Source organism: Gasterosteus aculeatus, chromosome 4 (assembly GCF_964276395.1).
Source record: "Gasterosteus aculeatus chromosome 4, fGasAcu3.hap1.1, whole genome shotgun sequence".
NCBI classification, from domain to species: domain Eukaryota; kingdom Metazoa; phylum Chordata; class Actinopteri; order Perciformes; family Gasterosteidae; genus Gasterosteus; species Gasterosteus aculeatus.
This window is the reverse complement of record NC_135691.1, coordinates 32,706,395-32,725,457: the sequence shown is the minus strand read 5'-3', so window position 1 is coordinate 32,725,457 and position 19,063 is coordinate 32,706,395. Positions and strand designations below refer to the sequence as shown.

The following is a 19,063-nucleotide window of genomic DNA, read 5'->3' as shown; positions in this document are numbered from 1 at the left end:
GGACAATTGGGCCATTTTTGTCTAACAAACCCCATGTGATAAACTAATGAATGAAGCATGATTGCAAAAATAAATGTTGGGACATTGTTTGAGCTAGGAAGAAAAAAAGAAAAAGAGCTTGGACGTGATACTAAGGATTTATATTTTATTATGTTTTACTTTTTCACAATATCACATCTCATCAGATTGGGACACAAACGAGAAAGAAATAAAGAAACAAACCCCACATACGTATAATTTAATCTGGAAACGTCACATACATCCGGCGCTCCCTCTGGAATGATATCAGCCGCACAATAATAAATTAACTGTGTGAGCTTGAAGGACGCCATTATTCCCTCGGTAATTGGTTGGAGCGCGCATCCGTTAGCAGCACAATAACCCGTGCCACTTTTAATCTGGGATCACGGCCGCTGCGTTTGTCTTAATCTAATCTAGGAGGACAACCTGTTCAACCTCCAGCCAATCAGCTGATCGCGTCGTAAACAAGGAGACCGTCGAACGCGGAGCGGCGGACTGAACGGCCGCGCCGGTACCCACAATGCACTTCGGTACCGCTGGGCGTCCACCACGTGCCCTCGACGCACAGAAAAAATACAGCAACACGTCACACAACAACAATGCGTCTCTTTTTGTTTCACGGACAGAGGGATGACTTTTCATGTGACAAAATAAAAAAAATAGGGGGGGGGGGGAGTTGGAGTTTTTCACTCCAAGGAGGCGGAGCTCTTTAGTCCAGGAACTTGCGGTTTGGGTTGGCACCGAAGAGGGACACCCGGATATCAGGCATCATCTGCAGACACACAGACACACACACACACACACACACACAGTCAATAAGCTGCAACTAGAAGACTTCTCTGTTAATAGTTCGGTCCAGAAATTGTTCAGAACACTGTTTTCTAAAACCCGAGGACACGCGTTCAAATGTTTGGTTTTGTGTAGAAAGATGTAGAAAGTCATAATTAATAATCTGCAGCAAAGGAATGCTCTACTTTTATTTATTGAGAAAGTGCTAAAACGAGAAAGTGATTAAAATAGATGATTTTTTCACTTTTGATCAATGAATAAATAAAACAGTTGCTCAATTAAGCTGCATATAGAACATTAATATGAAGAAAGTCAAACATAGACTAGCGTTACACTAGATAACTCCTTATTCTTTGACTTCTTTTTAACCACAAACGTCTTAATGAGACTTCTCACGTCTGTGAGTGTCCTGGACAAAAGACAAAACATAATAAAATATTTGATAAACTAAAAGGAAATGCTTGTATGGTCTATATGTACAAATAGCTTTAAGTGACACTTAACGATCAAAGTATAAAACAATTATCAAACATCATCATGACAGTTTTTGTAGGTTCTTTTTTTATGTTCTGTTGATGTTGTACGCTGTGTTTATATTATGATGTAAATCCTGCCTTCTGTTTAAGTATGTAACTCAATAACAAGACGGACCAAACAATAAATCAATAAAATTATTACACACATATTAAGTATATAAAAATAGATATTGGCATAATTTAGAGTACCTTGTGTAGAAAATGTAAAGTTGGGCTAACGTGACAGCTACGCTAATGTCGTTCTGTCTGATGGGAGTTTGTTAACAACTTCAGACCCCTTTTGAAAGCTAATTAGATTTTTGTCCATTAAAGCAATTTGTGAATTCATTTGACCTTTGTTTAACCAGGAAAGGCTCACAGAGTGCGTCACAATGAGTCACAAAATCCAAACACACAATAGACACACAGTAATGAATAAAAGAAGATTCATATATTATTGGAGGAGTTGCGATTTCCCAACCTGCTGAGCCATGAGTTCCAGTCTGCTCTCCATGGTGTTGGCCACCTTTATCTTGCCGTTACCGTTATAGATCTCAACACCTCCGGAGCTGCAGCGGGAGACAAACGCCACAACGGGAGAAATCTAAGTGAGAGAAACGCTCATCCGGCAGGTTTTTACTCGGCGGCCAAATGTGACGCTGCTTACACGTCGGGGGAGATGAAGTTCTCCTGGTCGATGCGGACCTCCACGTTGGTCTTCACAGCCGCTTTATATACAGGAATGCTCCTTTGGATGGACGCCTGGGTCCGAAATACACAAATCACATTTCAACGATCCTTGTTCAACCTGCAGCCAATGTTGTTACCCGATTCGGATTCCTCGGGTGAGTTTGAAATGGATAAACATGAATGTAAATATGAACAGAGTGTCGCTAATTTACTCACCTGCACCATCTGAAAGTCCTGTTTACGGCAGCGGATGGTCACTTTGGACTCCAGAAGCTGATATAATCCCTGATGTGAAAGGTTAGGAACTTGGTATCAATATTCAGTACTGAACATGAATACGCTCAGATGCCAGTTTATTAGGTACAGCTCATTAAAACGAAGTCTGCTCCAACAATCCTCCTTCATGGAGATCCGAATGTTCCAGTTTTGGTGTTTAACGAACGTTAGTTTGTAGTTAGTCTGCTGAATTGTAATGGGATGGAGGTTTCTACTATCGAGTACCCGGAACGCTTCTACCGTCACGGGGATGTGTTTTTGCCGCAGGTCTGTACCTGGTTGTAGAAGGAGCACAGGGTTTAAACCAACCTGTAAAATCAACCCGTCCAGCAGGCCGGGATACCTGGCCGGATCTTTAGCGATGTTCCCGAGCCGCTGGCGCGCCTCGCTCAGCATTTCCTGAGGGAACAGACACACGGAGGGTCCCTCTTATTTACGCAGCTCTCTCCTGTGGTACAATTCTGACCGGGTGACGACGACAGGCGCTGAGCAGCTTACCGAGATCATGTCATCTCTGGCTTTCAGCACCTTCAGTCGAGCCTGGTTCATCAGGTTGGACATCTGGCTGTTGAGTGGACAAATAACACACACGGCGGCGGCGTTTAGACTTCTATCAGTTTGCGTGGAAACCGTTAGAGGCGGTTACGGGTTACAAAGGAGTCATTGTTAGACAAAGAGACGAAAATAGAGTGTGGGAAGTTGTTAAAAAAAGGCGGAGGGGAGGATGGATGGACCCCCCCCATGACTCACATTTTCTTCTGCTGCTCGATCTGCTTTTCCTTCTTCTCGTAGTACTCCATTATCTTCAGCCTCTGAGTTTGGACCAGCCGGCCTTTCTCGATGTTGAACTCTTCCTCCGCCTGCAGGAGGAGACACAATTCACTCAGCAGACAGCCGGCATCATAACACTGTTTGTTGTATTAAAATGTCGGGTCATTTAAAATTGATTGATCTCGTTGTGGTGATTAAATCCCCAAATCTGTTTATATATTTTTTTAAGCTACAGTTAAAACTAAGGATTCTCATCATCAAATATTAGTCCATATGTTTATTTCACACACAAACAGATGTCTCATTTCTAAAAGAAATCTGCCAGTACACACGTTCATAGAGTGCATCTCTGTGCTTTTAGTGCCCCTAGTGGTCAGTCTCAAACAGGAAATGATGGATACTACTCTGCATTTTGCTCTCCTCTACTGTTAACTCACAAATAAAAGTGTCAAATGTCCCAAAAAGGACCGATTAATTATTCATTCTAGTCTGTCCGTATTATTGCAAAGCGTTGACCTTTGCATCGATCTCTTCTGCCTTCTCATTGGCCTCCTGTTCAATGAAGGCCATCATGTGCTTGATCTGCAGGACAGGAAGAAGAAACATTAGTGATAGCGAAGAAGAGGCTTTCTTACATCCCAAATACAAGCCATTCTCTACACGTGCAGGGTTGTAAAGGCACACAGCTTCGCCATGCGTCACGACCCTTGAGTGTTGCAAAGGTTCACCGCCTTCATAATGAAACATAGAGAGGATTCCTCACCCGGCTGCGAACGGACTCCTCCATCACAGGGGTGAATAATGTTTCTGTCACTACCGGAAGGAGTATTCAGATTCTTTACTTAAGTGAAACTACGTACTACTCTATGTCATATATTTGTGTGTGTGTGTTACCCTGATGTTTCTGGATTTGTACTACTGCTGCATGAATGATTATGTTGGCGTTTACAGCGTAGCGGTTGCCTCTCCTCTGGGTAGTTTGATCCACAGCAATGAGTCATATTCTAGTTGATAATCACATGTTTGTAGCATCGTTGCGTATTTCAGTTTTCAGGAGGATAGATTTCACAGCCGATCCGAAAGGCAGGATGAGTAGAAGTATAAAGCTGCATAAATCACAGGTACCTCTCATGTATTCTTAATTAAAAACACATTCAACCAATGGTGTAACACTGAGGTTATTTCCAGTCTGTCTCACTCGCTCCCAGTTCCTCATCAGGCTCATGTGTTCATCATGTGATCATTTTGGAAAATATGAACCTCGACATCTGGGCCATCACTTCCCACCAATGCTGCCAAAACAACACTGCCGTACAAAAGACGTATTATTATTATTATTATTATTATCGGTCTGAGCCGCATTTTACAGCACCAGTAAAAAATCGTCCTAAGAAACGTCTGCTAGCGTTTGGTGTTTATTTGGGTGCTAAGCTACCGCAGCTCTCTCAATGTCATCCCGCTTCACAGCCACCTCGGACACGTCTGTCGGGGTTTAAACAGCTCGACCGACGGCGTAAAGACTCCGGTAAGAGCCGCCGAGGGGAAGCAGACGCGCGGGGACATCCGTGAAGGTTAAACCGCTTCGTTACCTGCTTCTGAACGTCGGCATCGCTGAGCGCCATCGTTGCTGCTGTCAAAGATCCGCGCGGGCCTTCGAGGAAAGACAACGACAAAACACGTCAAATAAAACAATTGGCAAATAAAAGACACTTTCGGCATTTTAATCGAGCAACGACAGCTTCGAATGTACGTTTATTTACCCGAAAATCACAGACGAAGAGGGATGAATTAATCGCAGCAGTCGTGACTCGTAAAGATGTCTACGGAGGATCAGGTGATCGGCGAGGTCACGTGATGTTTACTTCCGGCTGAGCAGCCAATCAGGTGCTAGCAAAAGAGACCAGCTCATTCTGGTGCAGAATACAAGGGTTTGTGTATTATTTCTTATTTAATGACTCATTTAGTTATACTGCATATGAATATATGAATACAATATGTTTACAATATCGATACGACTTCAGGTGTATCTTTGTTTATTGTTGTCATAGTTTTTACTAACCTATGGGTTTAATTTACATTTGTTTTGTTTTGTTTGAATTCTTCTTCTCATTTTCCTATCAGATCACTTAACTATAAAAATTAAGTAAAATGGATCATTCATTTTGAAATAATTATGTCATGTATTAGTTTTTATGCTTTTGTATAAAACTAAAAAATAAATGCATATTTTGTGTCATTTGTTAACTGTATATTGTACATTTCTGACTTATATTGTGTAAACATATTTAATCTGGTCTTGAAGAAATCATGTATAGTTTTAACTTTGGTTATCACTATTTCGGTTTTTCTCTTAATATAGTAAATTTGTCTTCAGATGATTGTAAATTTACAAACCTAATTGTCTCTGCTAGGAGTAAAAGTAACACAGCCTTTTATCAAGTAGCTGTAAACAGCGATTTGGTCCAAACCTTTCATCCCATTTCCTCTTCTTTATTTTAATTGCATTGTTAAAACGTGTTCCAATAACAATATTAATTTTCCTGCAATGTATACTCAAACATGTTTTTTCATACAACATCATATTATTGTACGTCGCTTTGGATAAAAGCGTCAGCTAAATGACATGTAATGTAATGTAATGTAATGATCCATGACGGTATTTTCATGAACAGATCTGAGTATGAAATTACATTTTTGTTTCAGCTTTTCTTTTCCGGTTTCCGGCTTCAGTCAACTTTAGTTTCACAGCTCTTAATGAACACAACTGTTTTCCCGGCATAGAACAGACAAAGTACGATGTGAAAGAGAACACCAGAGAGGAGAAATATAGATAAAGAAGTAACACAATATTGAAAATCCGATGGTTACACAAAGCCGAAATGTGAAATTAATTAAGTAAGTATAAGGCCGGAGAAAGAGAACAGTGTTGGGACAGCTATTGTTTTCCTCATAAAAACACTGCACATGCACACGATATACATGTTGGTGCTGTGCAAGTGAACCGTGTAAAAACCTGCTAACCTCTTGCTACACGTGTGACCGGTAGAGGGAAGTAGAACTTGTAAAGTCCATCTCTAGAAATAGCTCTTCTTCCTGCCTGACATTCTTTTTCCACTCGGCGTCACCGGCTCACAGCAGCACACCGCGGAGCGGCTGATCCTCTGCTGCATGGGAACATGAAACTCTGCAGACTTGTTTACCCGCGTGAAACTCTCCCCCACTGACCTTCGTCGACCTTTCGGTGACTGCGGGGGAAAAACAGGGTAAAGTCTTATTCAACAGTTACAACAAATCTCTCTCCCTATTTACATTATTACTAACCTTTCTCATTATGAGCAAAGTCACCACTGACCTCTCTGCAGCCAACTGTTATGTCATGGACCTGGGAAGTGGGGTGGGTGACAGGGAGAGAGAGAGAGAGAGAGAGAGAGGGGGAGAGAGATAGAGAGAGGGAGGCTTTTGCACCATCTTGTTACTCCAGTGCCGGCGTCAGCGTGCATTTCTGCCCGTCTGCTGTTCAGCGGCTCTGTGTCTGAATGTGCGTCTCGCTCTGATCTCCAGCCTCTGCTTCACGCCCGGCAGCTCGTCCGGCATCGCACCAAGAGGACGCAGGTACGATGGGTAGTTGTTGTTGTTTTTTAAAATTCACATTGCAGGGAGTTTTTTAAACAAAGCCTGAAACGGGGGGGGGGAACGGAAGAAGAATGTAACTTGAGTGCAAATCAGATTTTCCTCTGTTATGGGTTTGTGATGAGTAGAGGCGTTGGGGTTAAAGAGCGGCGGCTCACTCCGCTGCGGTCAAGGGCAAAATCTCACCTTGTTAAAGGCCGCCATGAACACCTGGTTTGTCAGGCTTTCCTTGTGCATGACATACCTCTGTCCTCATCCCACATTGGGATGCGCATACTGCACAGTCAGGGTGCCCTGAATCTACCTGGTCATTTACTTACAGCATGTGGCTGTTGTTGCTGAGAAAGGATCAATGGGAATCCAATTACACAAGTAGGCCAGCAGGTGAAGTGGGGGGGTCACGGAGTAGAAACGGTTGATTGGTTTATTTGCAGGCATGAACGAAGGTGTGCGGTTTGAAATGTTTGCGTGGCAAACCTGAATGTTTCGGGGGATTGAAATCAGCACGGCTCGGGTCGGACGGCATGGCAGCGAGTTGCTCAATCAGTGGCGACGTGCATTCAAGACATTACATCATACTTTAAATTCATTCTGTTCAGGTTTTCAGCCTTGCAATCCGAGTGAGTGTATGACATTTTTTTTAAAGTGACTATTCCCCTGTGAGAACACACTTCGTTTACCAAGAGGACGTACTTACACAAAATGTTTAGATGTGAGTGGGGTTGGATAATCCCAAGAAGAACATCCATTAAAACCATCCTCATCTGGTTTCACATCACTATCTGTTATTTTTGTCCTTTCTAAGACTGTAAAAGTATATTTTACATGAAAGAAATCAAAGATCCAAAATGAAGTCTGAGGAATTACAGATAATCTCTTGAAGCAAAAATGTGAATTTGCTTCATCTTGCAACCCTTCGATGGGTTCCTAACAAACGATCCAGATGTGTTCCACCTTTAACAACGGGGGGAATGACGCCACGCAGCAACAGTTATTAACAATCCTGCAAACAGGCAGACACGTGTTCGCTGCTTTTTGGTCATTTTAGTTTAAAAGGAAAAATAATGGCAGATTTTAAGACAAGAAACCTGAAAGAAAGACAGAAAATTACACACATATGTAGCAATCCCCAAAAAGCCAGTGTTTTCTTTTGGTCATAATTTCATGCAGACGTAAACATTAACTTTGTCACTTCTCCTTTGTACATTTCTTTTGTTTTGTTTCTTTTTGCTAAAAGTACTTACACCACTTCCCAAGTTAAACTGTAAAATGTACATTACACAATATGAAGTCAATATAAGGATATCTGAGAAAAGAAAGCACAAACATAGTTTTAAGTGAAGATCTAATCAGTCTGTATCACATATTGACCCTGTCGCTTTCTGTTGTTGTGGACTGACTGATGAGCAGGAACAGAGTCTTGATCTGCAACCATCGGAACGCGTCGGTGATCTCATGGACATCAATGAGGCCGCGGCTGGAAAAAGTTGCTCACTGGCCGCACCGTGTTGCGGCGGCTGTGACTATCTTTAGCCTCGACCTGCATATCTCACTCTGTTTAGGGACTATATTTACACCTGCATCTGTCACCCAAGAGTGGAAGCTATTTCAGTGATTTCACATGACGTGAGAATCGAACAAGAGCAGGAACATGGAATGGAAGTGACATGTTCATAACGTCGGAAACACCGCCAACTTGCCTTCAATATTTTAGCTCAACTGAATGTAATCATTGCTTCTGGAAAAAAAAAACACCTTTTAAAGATTGTGGATGATGAGCGCACACATTTGTTTGTATGTTTGTGAGGATTAAAATCAGTATCAAGGGGACTGTCTTCACGCCTCGTGCCACGTTTCAGCTTTGATTGCAGAATTTGCCCCCACGCCCCAGAATAGACCTCCTCCGTGTACCAACACGTGTCCGGTCTTGTGTTTTTACCAGTTTCAAGACGCGTCTCTTAACCGCTACAAGACGACCACTCTGTAGTTTCAAACCCCTTCATAGATTTAAGCCAAGTTTAATTTGTAAGAACACAGATCTTAAAAATGAGCAGCTTTTTGAAGCTCTATCTTCTATTCTGACTTTTACAAAGTAAGCAAATGAGTGTCAAATTATTCCTCTTCCACAAACACAAAGATTAAAGATGCATTTTCCAGTGGTAATATCTCAAATTATCAGATACAAAAAAAAAAAAAAAAAATTATACCCGTGACAAAGCAGTCGCTGATAAAGTCATAATAATAATACGGCCATATGTAAATGATACAGTAGCACTTTTCAAAACAAAAAAAAGTAATTCACCATGAATGGTAGACGAAATATAAGGAGAAATTGTTTTAAAAGCAGCAAATGAAAATAGTACAACGAGTAAAATACAATTATATAAAACAATAATAAATTCATTAAATTTAAGTTAAATGTAGGCCTCAAACTCTGTGTGAAAGCACATTATTGTAAATTGTGGAACGGCTTTAAGAGCCACAGAGTATTATGATCACAATAAAAATAACTTTATTGCAAGAAACAGTGAAGAACCCAGTACTACACAATGGAACTACAGGTACACCACATAATCCGTATCTTCTCCCTTCCGCAGCCGGTCTTCATCCTGGAGGGAAAGGCCCCGGTTGATGGAGGAGGCGGGGAGGCTGCTTCCCTCGTCCCCGCCGCGCTGCCTCTGACCCAGGCAGAGAGCCCCGGACCCTGGCAGAGCGAGAGCCTGCTGGCGGAGTCCTGGTCCACGATGGGCGACGCGGACCCCGACGACACCAAGAGCCTGGACAGCAACGACGGGGCGCTTCTGGGCGGGGAGGAGAACCACTCCCACAACTCCGACATGGTCCACCTGGAGCGGGAGGAGGCCGAGATGCTCGAGGAGGCCGAGAGGGCCAGGAGAACCGAGGAGGAGGAGGAGGAAGACGACGAGGAGCTGCGGACGAGCGCGTTGAGTGTGTTGGGTGGGGAGGGTGAGCTGGTGGAGCTCAGTGAGGAGGAGCAGGACCTCCGCGCCCCAGAAACTGAGGAGCTCCTGGTGTCGGCGGAGGAGCCCCGCGTGGAAAAGAAGCCCGCGGAGTTCATGCAGGTGGTTCCCCCGATGGCGCTGCCTCCTCTGCCCATCGTCAAGCTCGACCCCCCCTCCACCACGTCCACCCCAGTCCCTTCCACCGCGGGCTCCGAAGCTGAGGAGCTTTACGCCGCCCGCGGCCTCCAACCTCCTTCCATCCTCGCACAGGTGGCCGCGGACCCTCCGTCAGGGAGGCCGCTGAGGCTCTCACAGATTCCCCTGTCGGACGCCGAGGAACATTCGCTCCAGTCCCCCCGAGCGGCACCGGAGAAGCCGGAGCCACCGCGGCCGACCGCTCCCAAGACCCCCAAGACTCCCAAGACCCCCAAACATCTGAGCTCCACCGAGCTGCTGTGTGGAGGCGCCGCTTTAGTGGCCGTGGTGGGAGTGGTGGCGTACGGCGCTGTGGCCTACTGCCGAAAGTAGTCTCCTTCAACCCCCCCTCCCCCTCCCCCCGATCCCGCTCTCAACACAGGTTTTCAAATCTATTCCAAATGAAAATATTCCACTTAACTCTCTGAGGATTTGACTCCCTCCCCCTTTGTATTACGGTTGAACACGTTCAGATTCGTTTTGTGCTACCTCAGCTCACGGCCTTTGCTTTTCTGTATTCAATAAATCTCTGATCTCCGAGATGTGAACCTGGAATGTAAAATCATGCGAAAGTAGAATTTTAAAGAATCCTGAAATTTGAAATGTTTTGCTGATGCTTCCTTGTGTGATTGTGTCTTTTATTGATTAAACCAGAACACAACACGAGCAACGTGATCTCCAAAACCTCTTCGTAAAAATGTATACAAAATATTTGACATAGAAATTCGTAGTGATACATACGAACTGGCGGTGGTTAACCACGCCCCTTGAGTGTGTGTGTGTGTGTGAGAGAGAGAGAGAGGGTTAGTATTTTCTAACCCTAAGTATCTAATGGCTAAACCGTGTTTAGCCATTAGATACTTTTACAATTGATTTACCGGCATGTACCTGTGTTGCTTAAAAGGAGTAAACAACAGGAGAGCAGTTACCTATTTTATGTGTTTGTTTATAATGCTCCGTCCTGCCGTCTGCTGGTCCCTCTGTACCATTTGAGTCACTCATCTAACAGCAATACCGTATTTAAGGGACGACAGGACCATTTAACAGTGTTCAATTAAGGAACTTTTTCTTCTGCTAAATCCCTCTCTCTGTTTTTTTACATTCTACCATAAAACCTGTTTTACTTGTGGATAACAAAAGGGCACATTCTGAAATAACGACAACCACAACAAGTTTATTAAAGATTAAAACAAAAAAACGAAAATGTTAATCTTAAAATGATAAAGCAGACAACACTTTGCAGCTTATTTTGGACACGAACACAATCTAACAGATAAAGAGTATAACTCTGCGGTCACACCAGCATTCAGCCCGATAGACTAAATGTATACCAGTGGCTTTGACACTTCTTGATTGTTATCGAGTGCCAGTAAATAAAGAAGAACAATGGGGCTGACTGTGCTGTGGTTAGCCTGCCGTTCCCACATCGGTGCCGAAATGCACGCAGCCATTGAATTGAGAAGAGGAAGGAAAGCGCTTCTTTGTTTGCAGATAAAGCTGCTGCGTCTCTGCTATGACAAAAAAAAAACACCTTCATGGACGACCATGAATGTCTCTTTCATCGCAACGCAAAATAAACATGGATTTATTGACACGCTCAACTGTAACGTATGGATTATAGCAACAAATGCACCATCTAAGGCATAACGTTATTTTAATGCGTGAAAAGATATTCGTATAATCGTCATTTCAAATCAGATTATATATTATTTATTTACATAATTTTCACAAACAAAAAGTCTCAGTCTCAGTAATTTTGCTGGTTCTTTATTTTCCATCACCAAATGGAGATCAGCGATTTAAAAGACAAAATATTTATAATACGTAACTATTTATATTCAGTCGAACAAAATGTCATAGAGCCAATAAATTTATAAAAAACAAAAGCAAAAAAAGCAATGAAATATGATTTATGATAGAAAATAGTACAACACTGCAAAAACCCAGATATAGTATGGTGGAGGATGAACAATACAACTAACAGTTCTCAACAGAAACAAAGGATCACAAACAAATGAAGTAGAATAAAATGGTAATAGAAGAGAAAATCCTACAACACATCCAGAATAGAAGATAAGATAACAGAATAGACCAAGCAGACAAACTGAAATATGTGAACCATCGTATCTTAGCGCGTTAGCATGCTAACAAAGTGTAGCTGAGACTGTTGGTAGTCATTGAAGTCATTAGTTCTGCAGATGTTTGGTCACACATGTAGTTTGGGATGAACTTGCATCTAGATTTTAGACATTCGCTGTGGATGATGAATGTTTGAGCACAATTTCAAGCCAACAGTTGATATATTTTTTATTCTAAACCAAAGCGGTGGACCAATATTGCCAAACCTGAGGCCATGTTGTTGGCAGCTAAACATTGGAGTAATAACTGATCTGACCTTTTACAAATGAGCATTGAATTATCTCTTTAAGACCCCCAAAAACCACTCTAATGCAGCGCGACAGAGCCAACGCTGCAGCTGTGAAAACACCAGCGCACATCTGTCAGGCTCCGGCTGCAGCCCGACAGGTTGAGGCCTTTAATTTATAGGGTTGATTTGACAGAAGTTTCACCCCGAATGGAGGGAAAGAGCGAGTGGGGTTTGTGGTTCTTTGTTTTATATCAGCGTGTCACACGGGCAGGAAACACACACGTGTGCCACTCTCTGGCATGCACACACACACATTTGCATGCTTCCTCATGCGTGCACACACACACACACACACACAATAGTTGAATGTGCTGTTACAAGTTTCTATAATGCGAGCAAAAGTCTTTTTGTGATTAACAATGCAACTAATTCTGTCTTTTCCAAACTAGATGCATCTCCAATTATTTGTTTCCATGTAGCGCTCAGTTGGACTTTTTAAGCCTGATTGACACCACACTTGACTGGGCTGAAATGGGGAACTTCAGGAGCATGTCAGTTGGTATTTAAAACACACACCTGAGATAAATGCACTTCTGAAAATTTGTTTATTTGTAAAGGGGGGTTGGCTGTGTGGCAGCCACAAAAACAGAGGCTGGGTTTAACAATCATCACCACATTATTAACCATTAACCTTTACAATCACATTTATCTGAAGCGGTTTACGGCTTTCTGGTCAATTGGAAACTCAAATGGTCACAATCTTTTTTTCCTTCAGCCCGACAGACATTTATACTGATCTAATAAGGGTAGTAAATAAACAATAAGATAATAAACAAATCTACAGGATTTTATCACAAAAAAACAAACATTTTCCAACAGATGCATTCAAAGTTTCACAGCATATTTTTAAGGAGAGTACAATAAACCTCCTAAAGTCAGAAACCACATAGATGGCCCTTAAATAATTATGAGTGATCCAGAGTGTAGTAAAGAAATAAAAAAGTGAGAAGAGGAACAAAGATTTATGTTTGGGCACAAGCAAGATCGAACAGTATTCATGGTGCTTTCTGGGGGAAGTAAATGTTAATTCTAACCACTGCACTTGTTTTTCATTACTCTTACTCAGTTTCCGTCATAGTATAATTAGAGAATAAATTGAAAACAGTCAATTATACGTTTTTGATATTTCAAATAAAAAAAGATAAAAGATTAAATTAAATTGAAACTAACCGGTGATGAATGGTTGGTTTAATGTTACTTAGTGGGTACACACCCAGTTAGTGTTTTAATAACAGAACCCCACCGCAGGGACACCCTTCATGCAAATATTCTTTCTTTCCCTCAAATTCATGACCAGAAAACAATGGCACCACACAGGACCAATTCCCGCAATTGTGAAGGCTCCAATTGCCAATGAGCGCAAAGAGGATTAGTAAACAGCAGCGATTATAGATGTGCATGTTGGACACACGTCTCGCCCGCTATGCAAATTCTCAGGTCACACTCAGAATCGGTGGTATTCCTGGCCGGGTGGTGCAATAAAAGATATTTTTGTTGTTCGTAGATTGTGATCTCTTTGAGAGACTCAGAGATGTTCTGAAGTCCGGCTGCTCTCCGCTTTAAAAACAAAAAAAAGAAGAAGTGTACAGCACACTGTGACGTAAGCGCATTTAAATCGACCGGCCTCTCTCTCTCCCCTTTGATGAACAGGTATTGGAGGTGTGATGCATACGTATAAATATACCTGTCCACATGCCGCGCACCTGCACTAGTCCATCAGTGCTCACCTTTAGACAGAAATGGCCTCAGCTGAGGGCAGCGCTCAGACATACAAGATGGTGAGTTGTAAAGATCGCGTCGCTCATTTTCCCCCACAGGTTTCTGGAAGAATTAGTCTCATTGTTTCATCACTTTGTGGGTTTTAATTAATGTACTTGTTAAAATGGAAGAATAACAATTTTTTGCGGGTCAGATTAAGTTTTTCTTTCTATTTAAGACCTCTTTGGACATCAACCAACACTTCCAGGATGCGATTGATGTGATTCAACAACATTCAAGCAATTCATATTACGATTCAGGTACAGAGGAAATTATTTAATACAAAAATACTTAACAAAATGCTGTGCTTTCATGGTTTTATGCCAGAACATCTTCCTTTTTAATTATATAAACAAAAAGCCATGTCAATTTCTTTGATGGATTTGAATATTTCTGGAGAGAATGACGACTTAATTTGTTCATTTCAGTGTGCACATATTACGAGACTCTGGGTACGCCGCAGGCATCGTCCTTGCATTGCCCGTGCTCGTGCTGCCCCGTCAAACAGCCGCTTGATGTAGCAGCTCCAGGGTGTGACTACTGGACGGACATAGCTGTAAGTGGAGCAAAATGCCTCTACGTTTTTGTGTGTGGGGGGGGAGTTAAATCAGGGTGAAATACTTGGAAAGAAGAATTTTTTGGGGGCAATTATATTAAAACTTTGGCCTTTCAGCAGCAGTCTTGGCCTCAGGTGATCCCCGATGTCTCCTTGGGCCACTCGATGCAAAATGAACCACCCCATTACTACTCCATCTTACCTCCACTGAAGAGCAGCAAAGGTAACCACGTCGTGGTTTTCTCTAATCAAATGCCCCGAGTGATTCTCTTTTTGTGAGTAAAAAAAACTCAACTCAACGCCCTCAGGTCGCAAGAAGCTCAGACTTTTTGAGTATCTCCACGAGGCTCTGAATGACCCCAACATGGGCGACTCCATCCAGTGGACGGACAACAGCACGGGCACCTTTCACTTCGTCTCCAAGAACAAGGAGAAGCTGGCCGAGTGCTGGGGCCGGCGCAAGGGCAACCGCAAGACCATGACCTATCAGAAGATGGCGAGAGCCCTGAGAAACTACAGCCGCACCGGGGAGATCATCAAAGTGCGGCGCAAACTCACGTACCGCTTCAACCCGGACATCCTGCACAGGCTCGGCTCCACTCGGGTGCCCGAGCAGGAGGAGGGCCACGCCGGGGGCCACGCCGGGGGCCACGCCGGGGGCCAGAAGAGCCCCGCGGAGGAGAGCTACTGCGGCCCCGTGACGGCGCCGGACTGGCACAGCTGGTACGGACGCTGCCAGCTGCAGGAAGACTACGACCTGGCCTCCAGCTTCACCTCACCCAGCGCCGCCAAGCTCTGAGCTGGGGGGAGGAGAGGGGGGGGGAGACTTTAATTAGATTGACTGTGAAACCAGCCGAAGGGGCCACGCAAATCAAACTGTTTCTTTCTTTCTGTTTTTTTCTCACTAAATTGATGGAATTTAAGATGCTTTTGTAAAAATATTTTTAGTAAAGCAAAGGCTTACATTTGTCTTGCAGCTACTGGCCAGTATGTATTGTACCAGATGGTGTGGACGTAACTGGTTGGCTTTGCCATTTTTTTTTATTGCACTAATGAAGATACTTGACGGGAGGTCTTTCGGAGAGTGGTTACATATTTGTTAATCCAATGTTATCACATGTCATAGTTTCACTATTTGAGTCACAGAAAGTAAAATTGTGTCTAGATTAATAAACTGTATTTCTAAATTAATGGTAAATACTTTCACACTACAAAATATGAATTACAAAATGTCATCAACTGGAGTGTGTAGAGATTATTCTGATTATTTCATAACATTAATAACAATTCATATTTCAGTCTCCTGTATTTACAACATGCAGCCATAAATAAATATCATTTATGATGACATGTAATTCTTTACAGTTTTCTTGATAAAACTATTGTTTTATAATTATTATATTTATTGTTTGAGATTTGTTTTTAATATCATTCCTTTTTGTACTTAACTTTACATGTGTTCAGAATATTACTTCAATTCAAAACAACCAATAAACTGATCCGTGCACCCTCAGTAGTGTTTCTTTTTAACTGACTCGACAACAACGGACGCTCACCCCGGCGCTATCACTGTGTCGAAAGATTTGGAACCGTCTCCGCTGTGGTGAAATACTGCAACGAGCGCACTACAAAATGAAATGAAGACACATCCTGTGAGGAAAAATATGGCAGCAAGTGTGTTTTTCCTGAAGAGAGAGCATTGTGTGCCTGCAGGCCCGGGTCTTATCTGCTTCAGCGGGGAGGATGTGGTCAGTGCTGCGGGGCTTTGTTGATGGGTTGACTGGTGCTGGGTGTCGGGGGCTTTTGTGGGATGGTCGTCATTGTTCCTGTGAGCCTTGGGTAGAAGACTTCTGGTGCAATTGAGAAAACCCCGTTGGGTGGAAGGTATAAAAAGAGTCCGTCTCCCACTCAGTTTTGTGAAAGCCTCCCAAACCGCGTGGATGCGTCACGTTCAGCCTCCTCCATCATGGTAAAGAGCGGACATTTGCAGTGATGACGTTACAATTAGAATTTTAATTAATACATGCAATATCCGAGGCTGTTTTTAAATGATTTATCTCTATCAGAATTCTTTCCAGGAGACTCAGTCTGATTTGGAGGTGATCTTAGAGTTCCTGGAGGACTACTACAGACACACTGGAGGACACGGTAAGAAATTTAAATTTAATGTACTTTTAGGCTAACGTGTTCTCGGTCTGTGAGCATTCGTTTCGCTCTTCACAGGGGACGATGTGTACTGCACTGCGGTGGAGCCTGAGGACGAAAGAAGCGCACCTGCGGACGAAGGGTCGTGCGAGGCGCACTGGACGTGCAGCGAGCCAACTGTAGGCGTACAAAAAAACAGAAATGACACTCTGCCGCGCCACTTGCAGTCAAGCGTGCACACATAACCAAGCCTTTAATAATGTGTTTCCTTCATTAAAGAGCGTGAAACCGGCCCTGCAGCCTTTTCTGGCACACGATGCCCCACCGGGCCTCAGCCAGAACACAACAACCGCATTGTGTGAGCGCGGCTCACACCTGAACTGTGCATCAGCGAGACAACCAAGCAAACACACCGCGGGGAGGGGTGAGTTCTTCTTTTTTCTGTTTGTGGTCACTAGACGCTGTTATTGCCCAGGGTGCTGGTGGGCCGGGCAACACGACACCGCGAGAGCCAATGAGAGGCTTTCCCTTTTACTGCAAAGGAAAACGGTGGGGCTCAGCCGGGCTTGGCCCAATCGCTGTTTTCACCCGTCACATGTCAGATAACCGCAGTGTTCACAGGTGAACCCTTTCCTCTAAATGCCCATCCCAGGTGTGGTGAGATTGTCCGGCAATCGTTGCATTAGAGGAAATTATTAACTGTAATCAGCAACTGGTTTGCAGAGGCCCAGCTGATGTGATATTCCCTAAAATCCTTCTTCTTTTCATCCAGTCCCTGTTTGCACAGCGGTTGCAGGTAGAAAGGTGCGCCTCTATCACTTTTTGTTCGAGATGCTGGAGGACCCGAACATGGCCCACTGCGTGTCCTGGGTGCCGGCGGCCGCCGGCGTCTTCCGCTTCTCCTCCACGAACAAGCACCAGGTGGCGGCACTGTGGGGCCAGAGGAAGGGCAACAAGAGGCCCATGACCTACCAGAAGATGTCCCGCGCCCTCAGGAACTACTCCCGGTCCGGAGAGATCTTCAAGGTGAAGAAGAAGCTCACCTACGAGTTCAGCCGAGAGACACTGACGCTGCTGCGGAAGTGTCAACAGGGAGATTTGTAAAGTGGACTCAAGTCTTTTGTAGAATATATCGTGGCGATAAAACTCTAAATGTGCTCTTTATTTTTTTATTTTTCAAGTCAGTATTATCTCAGTTGGTACATCGGGTTTGTGTTGTAAATAATTAAAAACAATTAATACATCTTAAAGTGTCAGTATTTATTATTATGAAGACAATGAAAATTGGTTAAACTCATTTGTCCGTCCAGGTTGACGGAGTAAAAGAAGGTTGTAATGAATTTGAAGATCAAATATTTTATCATTATTGTTTATAATGAAAATGATTTTTCAGGTTACTTTAAAGGCCGCCAACATACACAGGCACTTAACCTCACAGAAGATGTGTCCCGCTGACTCAACAATTACGCAATAAGCTTCCCTGAGACTAACTACTGGCTGCTGGGAACCACAGGGGGTCAGTGTCGTCCGTCTGGAAGCCTTCCCCGACTCCTCTACTTCCTCTCCCCGTGCGGCGTGACCTCATGGCTAAATCGCCCCTGTGATGCGAACCTTTTCGGGCCGTCCCGAGCAACAACCAAATGGTTTTGTGCCGCTTGTAGCGGACCCACGTGACACCTCCCTAAGCCCGGCATTTACCCCTGGAGCCCACGGCGGGTTATAAATGGGATAACCGAGCTGTGGGTGTCTGTTACCGAGAAAGGCCACATACTTTGAAGTGAATTGCGAAATACACTCATTTAAGGACAGTTCTCAATTGAAGGCTTCCACGTCGGGTGACGTGTGCCGGCTCGCAGCCCCGATGCCACGTTGCCAACATACATAAGGCGATAAGAGCTGCATTCCTTTTGTCCACAGACAGCATCTATATTCCGTCTCGACTGTCCCGTTGTGTCGTCCCAAGAATTGATCGTGCACATTTTAGGAGCACTTCCACGTTGAGGTCATTAACATCCTCGAGTGGTGATGATATTGTTAGATTCTCCGAAGGCGCTCGCTGCTTTTACATGCAGAGGCGCTTCCACGCAGGGATTTCTGCGTGGCTCGTAAATCCGTCAGCTCTCAGCTTTGCTATTTAATCTTTTCAACCTTTGATCAGAGGCCACACCTGATGTATCCCTGGTGATTGACGCGCTAAAATTCATTAATTGGGAACAAAAGCAGCCTCATCAGTGACATAATTCACAGCGAAACCCTCTTTTCATGTCAGATACACATGTAAAATGTCAAGGCGCTCTAAGAATAGGCCTCATTACCACCGCTCATG

At 43.6% G+C, this 19,063-nt stretch overlaps 4 protein-coding genes across 7 annotated transcripts; 3 read left to right on the top strand and 1 right to left on the bottom strand.

Moving 5' to 3' along the window:
- Positions 1 to 131: 131 nt before the first annotated feature.
- On the bottom strand, positions 132 to 6,662 carry atp6v1e1b (ATPase H+ transporting V1 subunit E1b). 2 transcript variants are annotated; one of them, XM_078100396.1, is made up of 12 exons: positions 6,415 to 6,662; positions 6,084 to 6,307; positions 4,823 to 4,949; positions 4,652 to 4,713; positions 3,579 to 3,644; positions 3,042 to 3,151; positions 2,790 to 2,856; positions 2,601 to 2,690; positions 2,232 to 2,300; positions 1,993 to 2,087; positions 1,807 to 1,894; positions 132 to 793 (listed from the first exon to the last, which is right to left on the bottom strand). In XM_078100396.1, the coding sequence occupies exons 4-12, from the start codon at positions 4,682 to 4,684 to the stop codon at positions 731 to 733; spliced, it is 681 nt and encodes a 226-aa protein (XP_077956522.1). In that variant the 5' UTR covers positions 4,685 to 4,713; positions 4,823 to 4,949; positions 6,084 to 6,307; positions 6,415 to 6,662; the 3' UTR covers positions 132 to 730. The 2 variants fall into 2 exon arrangements, with proteins under 2 accessions (XP_077956522.1, XP_077956523.1); XM_078100397.1 differs by having other exon boundaries at positions 6,384 to 6,503.
- LOC120817711 (uncharacterized) lies at positions 6,484 to 10,453 on the top strand. The gene is made up of 2 exons (XM_040174177.2): positions 6,484 to 6,674; positions 9,290 to 10,453. Exon 2 carries the CDS (start codon positions 9,437 to 9,439, stop codon positions 10,181 to 10,183), a length of 747 nt encoding a protein of 248 aa, XP_040030111.2. The 5' UTR covers positions 6,484 to 6,674; positions 9,290 to 9,436; the 3' UTR covers positions 10,184 to 10,453.
- A 3,483-nt stretch (positions 10,454 to 13,936) lies between these two features.
- On the top strand, positions 13,937 to 16,105 carry spic (Spi-C transcription factor (Spi-1/PU.1 related)). Of its 2 annotated transcripts, none has more exons than XM_040175628.2 (5): positions 13,937 to 14,056; positions 14,215 to 14,296; positions 14,465 to 14,592; positions 14,713 to 14,815; positions 14,901 to 16,105. In XM_040175628.2, exons 1-5 carry the CDS (start codon positions 14,018 to 14,020, stop codon positions 15,389 to 15,391), a joined length of 843 nt encoding a protein of 280 aa, XP_040031562.2. In that variant the 5' UTR covers positions 13,937 to 14,017; the 3' UTR covers positions 15,392 to 16,105. The 2 variants fall into 2 exon arrangements, with proteins under 2 accessions (XP_040031562.2, XP_040031561.2); XM_040175627.2 differs by having other exon boundaries at positions 14,710 to 14,815.
- Positions 16,106 to 16,218: 113 nt separating this feature from the next.
- Positions 16,219 to 17,987, top strand: spi2 (Spi-2 proto-oncogene). Of its 2 annotated transcripts, none has more exons than XM_040175629.2 (5): positions 16,219 to 16,561; positions 16,659 to 16,740; positions 16,816 to 16,916; positions 17,017 to 17,161; positions 17,510 to 17,987. In XM_040175629.2, exons 1-5 carry the CDS (start codon positions 16,559 to 16,561, stop codon positions 17,839 to 17,841), a joined length of 663 nt encoding a protein of 220 aa, XP_040031563.1. In that variant the 5' UTR covers positions 16,219 to 16,558; the 3' UTR covers positions 17,842 to 17,987. The 2 variants fall into 2 exon arrangements, with proteins under 2 accessions (XP_040031563.1, XP_040031565.1); XM_040175631.2 differs by having other exon boundaries at positions 16,249 to 16,561; positions 16,671 to 16,740.
- Positions 17,988 to 19,063: the final 1,076 nt, after the last annotated feature.

Coding starts and splice junctions, on each gene's coding strand:
- atp6v1e1b (XM_078100396.1), bottom strand. CDS start 4,684: ATGGCGCTCAGCGATGCCGACGTTCAGAAGCAG. Junction 2,691..2,789: donor CCAGAGATGACATGATCTCG/GTAAGCTGCTCA, acceptor CTGTTCCCTCAG/GAAATGCTGAGCGAGGCGCG. Junction 2,088..2,231: donor AGGACTTTCAGATGGTGCAG/GTGAGTAAATTA, acceptor TTTCGGACCCAG/GCGTCCATCCAAAGGAGCAT.
- LOC120817711 (XM_040174177.2), top strand. CDS start 9,437: ATGGGCGACGCGGACCCCGACGACACCAAGAGCCTGGACAGCAACGAC.
- spic (XM_040175627.2), top strand. CDS start 14,018: ATGGCCTCAGCTGAGGGCAGCGCTCAGACATACAAGATG. Junction 14,057..14,214: donor GCGCTCAGACATACAAGATG/GTGAGTTGTAAA, acceptor TTTCTATTTAAG/ACCTCTTTGGACATCAACCA. Junction 14,816..14,900: donor TCCACTGAAGAGCAGCAAAG/GTAACCACGTCG, acceptor CAACGCCCTCAG/GTCGCAAGAAGCTCAGACTT.
- spi2 (XM_040175629.2), top strand. Junction 16,741..16,815: donor CAGACACACTGGAGGACACG/GTAAGAAATTTA, acceptor CGCTCTTCACAG/GGGACGATGTGTACTGCACT. Junction 17,162..17,509: donor CAAACACACCGCGGGGAGGG/GTGAGTTCTTCT, acceptor CTTTTCATCCAG/TCCCTGTTTGCACAGCGGTT.